At 46.5% G+C, this 7500-nt stretch overlaps 1 protein-coding gene across 1 annotated transcript in view; it reads right to left on the minus strand.

The window, feature by feature from the left end:
* The window catches only part of cerkl (CERK like autophagy regulator), a gene marked incomplete at both ends in the record, with an annotated part of 32239 nt that overhangs the window by 1799 nt on the left and 22940 nt on the right, over positions 1–7500 (minus strand). Inside the window, 3 exons of the mRNA XM_080018998.1 lie at positions 3958–4060; positions 6838–7032; positions 7143–7217. Coding sequence (XP_079875124.1) covers positions 3958–4060; positions 6838–7032; positions 7143–7217 — 373 coding nt within the window. The remainder of the gene's footprint in view (positions 1–3957; positions 4061–6837; positions 7033–7142; positions 7218–7500) is intronic.

A 7500-nucleotide genomic window follows, 5' to 3' on the forward strand; every position in this document is an offset into this window, starting at 1 on the left:
CTGCTCTCCATGAGCAGGTGTGTGCCTTGCATGGTGTGTGAATGGGTGAATGTGAGGAATGTATTGTAAAGCGCTCAGAGTGGTTGCAAGATCAGAAAAAGCACCAATAAATTGCAGTCCAGTCCAGGGTTCCAGAAGGTTCCACGGCTCCAGAGGGTTCCATGGCTCCTGAAGATTCAGAAGACCATACAGGCTCTTTAAACTTTCTGTTAGGGATTTGGTCTATCCCTCACCTGGACATCAGGGTTTGCTCTCTGCAGAATCATAAAACTCGCTGTAACCTAAATTTTTTTCCATGTCTCCAAGAACTGAAAGAATCAGCCTACAATGAAAGTCACTTTCCATTATTCAGAATCTTGATATATCTTTGTATTTGGGAGTTTTGGCATCAAATCAAGGTGGAGCATTATATTGTCAGTATGTGTTGGTCTGGTGCTCCTGACAAAGATGTCACATACATTTGTTTCTTTTTAAACACAAGCCACCATCTAAATCTATGTAACCTCTCTTTTTCTTTCTCGTTTTTTCTTTCTTGTTATTTAACTCATCTGACACATCCATCACACACATACTGTATGTGCACACTTAATCTGCGAGTCTATGGCAGTTGAGAGTTGTCTGGGGTAGTTGGCTCTAGAGTCGTAGCCATCATCGATATATGTGTGTGAGTGAAAGACTCAAATCTGTTTCAGCGCGCCTGCACAATAGCAAAGCCAATGAAAGAAGGAAGTGGGCGAGGGTGAACTTGTGAAATGGAGGTGCCACTCATGAGTCCGGTTAGTGTAGAATGTCAGCGCCGCACATTCGCTGCACGAACAACCAGAGCAGCAGGCTGTACGGTGGCCATGTTTATTTTGGTGTGAAAATATCGCAAGATATTTTGCCTCTCGCTTAGAAGATGCATTCTGGCGAAGGCTGGAGTACCACACCCCTCCGTCCATCTGTTATTCATCTTTAGATTTTTGCTCCTCAAAGACAGCAGTTGTAATGTGTGTGCCCAGAAGAGACTCAAAATCTGCAAATTTCATTTAATTTTATTGTCGTTCATGATTGAAAAAAATCACGTAATGTGGACGAGGCTTTCGGAGCTTTGCTTGTGTTCACTCCCTCGTAGACCTTTGACTAGTGTTTTTGGAGTTTTTTTTTAGTTTACCATTTTTTCCTCTTCTGACTTATTTAAGTTCCTTCAGTAAAGACTAAAGTTTTTTTTTTTTTTTTGTTTTTTTTTTAATAAAAAAAATAAGACTCCTGTATTGACTCTTGTCCACCTTCTCTGTCAAGCCCTCGGGTCCTGGGATCCTTCTGCCCAGCATCATTTCCTGGGAGAATCAACAGCATGTCCTCAGGGTTTCAGTCGACTCTGGGGCCGCAGGTGATTTTATAGACATTTCTTTGACTAACTTACGGGGCATCGCCGTTTCTAATCTCAAGCCCGCAGTATCTGTTACCGCCCTAGATTGAAGACCTCTGGGTCGAGGCAACGTCACCCATCTCGATGCCCTACAACATCTGGTCATTAATGCAAGTATCACAAGACTATAGAGCTGAACCTGATAAAGTCCGTCAAGTTTCCAGTGGTCCTCAGTTTTCCCTGGCTAGGATAAACATAACCCACACATTCATTGGTCCATTGGCAAGGTGGCATGGGGTCCCACCTGTCATGCCATGTTTCTCTAAGCCCTCTTGTCCTTCTCCAAAACTGTCTGTGCCTGTCGAGCTGTCCCAGATCCCTCCCAAGTATTCTTATCCCCAAAAAGTCTTCAGTAAGAAAAAGGCCACGTCTCTTCCACCACATCGCCCCTACGATTATGCCAATGCAGGTCCTCTCTGGGTTGAATTTGTTCCGTCTTTGCCACCGAGACTGCTGCCATGGAGAGCGACATCAAGGAGGCCCTGGCTGCCGAGTTCATTCACCCTTCAACCTACCCGGCAGGCAGGCGCAGAATTCTTCTCTGTGGAGAAGTGATTGGGGCCTCCGCCCCCGCATTGATTACCGTGGTCTAAACAAGGTAACTCTTGAGAACTGCTACCCACTCCTACTGATGTCCACAGCATTTGAACTCCTCCAAGGGGGACGGTGTTTACTAAGCTGGACCTCCCCAACACTTACAATCAAATACAGATCCGGCAGGAGGATGAGTCTAAGACAGAGTTCAACATATCATCAGTGTCAGGTAATGCCCTTAAGCTTATCCAATGTTCTTGCAGTGTTCCAGGCTATAATCAATTATGTTCTCTGTGACATGATCAATCAAATTGTGTTTGTTTACTTGGATGACCTTCAGATTTAGATGAAGTCCCTTCATAAGCACATCCATGACATTTGCATGGTCCTGCAACAGCTTCTCTTGAACCACCTGTACGCGAAACCTGGGAAATGTGAATTTCATGTTCACAAGGTCACTGTTCTGGGCTTCATCATCTCCTAAGGCAACATCCAGATGGACCCAAAGAAGACACAAGCAGTCAGAGAATGACCACAACCTACCTCCATCACACAGTAATAGTTACAGACAGTTACAAATGCTTCCTTGGCTTTGTTGACCTCTATAGATGTTTCATTCATTCTCAATTTCTGTTCTGTTGCAGCCCCTCTCACTTCTCTGACCAAGGGCCTTTTGAGCTTAAGCACTGATTAGACTCAGCCCCAGTGATTCTCCTGCCTGATCCAGCTCTCCCATTAATTGTGGAGGTGGATTCGTTCGCTACCAGGTGCTGCAAAGGAGGCATTCATCCTATCTCACTGGCCACCAGTGAGATAAGACCAGGACCCTAGACTTATTTAAGAGTTAATTCTGGTGCCCCAATATAGAAGCACTGGTCTTCTGCCATCACAAGGTAACCCTGTCATCCTAGTTGTGGTTGATCATTTTTCCAAAGCCAGTCATTTAGTACCCCTCCCCAAACTTCCCACTGGCCTAGAGACTGCAGACCTCAGGTGCAAGCATGTCTTCAGAGTCTATGGTGTTCCTCAGGACATTGGTGTCAGACCGCGGGCCTCAATTCACCTGCAGGTTCTGGAAAGCATTCTGCACACTCACTCGGGCTTCAGTCTCTTTTCTGGGTTTCATCCAGAGTCCAACGGCCAAATGGAGAGGCTCAGTCAGGACCTGGAGAACACTATACAATATCTCACTTCAGCCAATCCCAGCTGGGGAGAGTTCAGCTCATCTGGGCGGAGTATGACCATAACACCCTTTGTTCTTCATCAGGTATGTCTCCCTTTGAGTATCAGCTTGGATATCTACCACCTCTGTTCCAGAACCAGGAGGCAGACATTGGGGTTTCATCAGCTCCATGGTTCATTTGACGCTCTCATCGAACCATCCACAGCTTCAGGCCAGCTGGCCAGGCGGGCCAGTGCCAGCACCATCCCTTCGTCCGGGGCAAAGGGTCCGGCGTTCTGCTAGAGTCCTTCCTCTGCGGATGGAGACCTGTAAGCTAGCTCCACGGTTCATTAGACCTTTCAAAATCCTGAGGAGGGTTAACCCGGTGGTGGACCGTCTCCAGCGTCCCCAATCTATGCAGATGAACTTCACGTTCCACGTTTTTCGTCTTAAGCCAGTGGCGAGCAGTCCCATGGCCTCTGAACCTAGGCTCCACCTAGGCTGGTGGATGGTCAACCAGTCTATACTGTCCCCAGCTTGCTGGACTCTCATCAGGTCTGTGATGCTCTCCAGTATTTTGTCGACTGGTAGGTCTATCAGCCTATGGGACACTGTTGCATTCCATCCCGGGATATTTTGGATGCTGACCTTCATCCAAGATTTTCACAGCCGGAGGCCTGATCGTCCAAGGGAGAACGTTAGGAGACAACCTAGCAGGGGAAGTCCTGTAAGGGATTTCGTTGTGTTTTTAAATCTTTTGGTCTCCTGCCTTGTCTCGACACTTAGTTTCAACTCCCATTGCCTCCTAACATTTTCTACAGACTGTCTACAGACTCCTCAAACTCAATACCTGGTGTGGGCCAGCCCTCGAGGGGTGTGCGCGCTCAGACAGGGAATGGACGTGATGCTGACACTGAGATACAGACCCCGATTGGTCCTCCAGGACTCCTCCCCTTTCAGCAAGAACCAATCACAGACAAACAGACATACAGACAAACAGACAGACAGTTGTATTATTCGCATAAAAACAGTTGTATTTCATTTCTTCCACTCCCTCGTCTTTTTTACTCTTAAATAGAAAAAACTTAAATAAAAAATATGATGTGTTTTTATTTTTGCGATGTAAGTCTAGTATTTTTTTAAGTGTTTCTGGGTCAGGAGGAACCTCCCTTCAGCTCAGAAACAACCCATCCAAATTTCAAGGCATCATTCCAACTGTTTGTCTTTTGGTTGAAGGTCCAGGCACTTGAACACATGGGCCCTTGGACCCTGGGTCGGATGGGATTTTAATCCATTTACTACCTGCCCATGGACATCCTAAAACTCGTATCCAAGTTGATTCAATGTTGATCTTCTTCTAACCCTAACCCTAACCCTAACCCTAACACCTTTCCTTACTCTTGGCTCAGTGGCACAGTGCATTGCACTGCTGGCTCACAGCAAGAAGGTCCTGGGTTCGATTCCTGCCTGGGGCGCTGTTGGCACCGTGCTCCGGCAGGTTATCGCCCAATTAGAACCTTGATGTGAGGTAGACCACTTTGATGTAGCAAAATGTAACATTCACACCAGTCTAAGCTCAATCTTCTTTCACCACCAACCAATAAATGCTGCGCAATATCCCGGCAGACTGCGCTTGCGCCTTTGATTGGAGTGACATGTACAAGACACCCTGTTGTGCTGCGTACATGCTGCAATCATCCTAGTACGTAGAGAACTTTAGTCCGAGTCTGAGAGGCCTTGAGTCCAAGTATGTAGAGGCCTTTAGTCCTAGAAGATAGAAGCCTTTAGTCCTAGTACATACTGTAGAGGCCTTAAGTCCAAGAACGTAGAGACCTTTAGTCCTAGTATGTAGAAGCCTTTAATCCTAATACGTACTGCAGAGGTCTTGAGTCCTAGAACCTAGAGACCTTAAGTCCTAGAATGAAGAGGCCTTTAGTCCCGGTATGTACAGTCCGGTATGTACGTATGTATGGACTCAGTACGTAGAGGCCTTGATTCCTAGAACGTAGAGACCTTTAGTCCTAGTACGTAGAGGCCTTTAGTCCTAGTACGTAGAGGCCTTTAGTCCTAGAACAGGGGTGCCCATTCTTTTTTGGCTTGCGAGCTACTTTTAAAATGACCAGGTCAAAATGATCTGCCTTCATTAAAAATGCTAAATATATTTATTCATATGTATATACTGAGTATACTTCATATATACAATATATGTTGGCGTACCTTGCATCCCTGCATGAACCCTTATGGCACAATAGCATTAAATACATTTATGGTCACTACCTTACTCTGATGACTTGCACTGAATGGAGCTGGCCAGGGTTGCATAGTCCGGACAGTAGCTGCTGCTAGCCAGCCTCAAGCAGGCTTCCAAATGATCATCCGTCATGGTGCAACGCTATTTTGACTCAATAATCTTCATGTGGGAAAAGGCGGACTCACATAAATAAGTAGAGCCGAACAATGCAGTCAAGGAGGTAGCACATTTCCTCATGTTTGGGTAATTTTCCTCGTGAGTAAGTTCCAAAACGGTCCATGAGCCCTGGACTTGAGCTGAATGTCAGCCTGCAGTGTCAACAGCTCATCCTCCACTGCAGACGAGTTCAGGTGAAACAGTGTTGCAATTTTTGGTGCGAGTGAATCAACCTCAATATATCCCCTAAATGGGAAGCACATAAATGTAGCGATTGGCTGGAGTAAAGCACCTTGAAACCATTTGTCAAAGTCTGACAGATAGTTTTCAATCTGCTCTGTGTAGCACGCACTGTCGGGGCGCTCCTCGTACCCCTCCCCTCCCTGCCTTCCCTAGAGGCCTGAGTCCTAGAATATAGAGGCGTTTAGTTCTCGTACATACGGTAGAGGCCTTTGGTCTTAGTATGTTGAGGCCTTGAGTCCTAGTACCTAGAGGCCTTTGGTCCTATTACATACAGTAGAGGCCTTTAATCCTAGTACGTAGGGGCCTTTAGTCCTAGTATGTACAGTAGAGGCCTTTGGGCCTTGTATGTAGAGGCCTTGAGTCTTACAATGTAGACACCTTTATTCCTAGTACGTAGAGGCCTTGATTCCTAGAACGTGGAGGCCTTTAGTCCAACTACATACAGGAGAGGCCTTTAGTCCTAGTACGTAGAGGCCTTTAGTCCTAGTACATACAGTAGAGGTCTTTAGTCCTTGTATGTAGGGGCCTTTAGTCCTAGTACGTAAACACCTTTACTCCTAGTACACAGAAACCTTTAGTCCTTGTACATAGAGACCATAGTCCTACAACGTAGAGACCTTTAGGTTAGTACGTGCAGGCCTGCAGTCCTAGTACATAGAGGCCTTGAGTGTAAAAAATATATTAGGGGGGTTTAGGGCGTGTGTGTGGGGTGTGTGGGGGGGGGGGTGTGTTACCTGTCTCGGTGTCTGAGTGTTGATTTCTGAAAAGGAAAAAATTAGCAAAGAAAAAAGTTAAAACCCTCCAGTTAGAAGACAATGTCGTGCGTGCATCAGTGTGAGTGTGTGAATGTGTGTGTGTATGTGTGGTGTGTGTGGTGTGCGTATGTGTATGTGTGTGTGTGTGTGCGTACGTGCCTGTGTGTGCATGTGCATGTATGTGTGAATATATGTTACCCTTGCCCGGATTCTTTATCCTCGGTTTTTGTTGTAGGAACAAAAGACACTTCACACTGTTCTGGTCTGAGAGAGAGACAGGAAGTTAGACAGACAGGTAGAGAGACTGACAGTAAGAGAGACAGACAAGGGGTGGATGAGGACCTGAGTGAGGCTAATGTCTTCACCACAGCGTAGTCCCGCCTCCTGAGCGGCGGCAGCCAGCGCTTCTTCTCGGCTAGTGCTAAGCTCCGCCCCCCGAAGCCAAACATGGCGGAGAAGCCAAACGTCAACAAACGACCGAGGGATGAAAAGCTACACATGTCCACCTGCTGGCGGTGCCCTGCAAATACACACACACAGTGAGTCAGTCTGTCTGTCTGTCTGTCCGTCTGTCTGTCCGTCTGTCTCTCTGTCTGTCCGTATCTCTGTCTGTCTGTCTCTCTGTCTCACCCAGGATGATGTGCAGAGCAGCTGTGACTGGATGTTTTACTCCATGAACAGAACAGGAAATTATATCAGTAGAACCTATGGGGGAGAGAGGGAGATGTGCTTTGACCATACTGTGTTTATTTATGTTCATGCCAATAAAGTTCCCACTTCTAATACTACTTCCCAGCTGTACTCCCAGTAGTACTTCCCAGTAGTACTCCCAGTAGTACTCCTGAGTAGAACTTCCCAGTAGTACTTCCCAGTCGTACTTCCAGTCGTAATCCCAGTACTACTTCCCAGTAGTACTTCGAGTAGTACTCCCATTAGTACTCCCAGTAGTGCTCCCAGTAGTACTACTTCCCTGTAGTACTCCCTGTAG

This window comes from Zeus faber, assembly GCF_960531495.2.
Source record: "Zeus faber genome assembly, chromosome: 18".
NCBI lineage: Eukaryota > Metazoa > Chordata > Actinopteri > Zeiformes > Zeidae > Zeus > Zeus faber.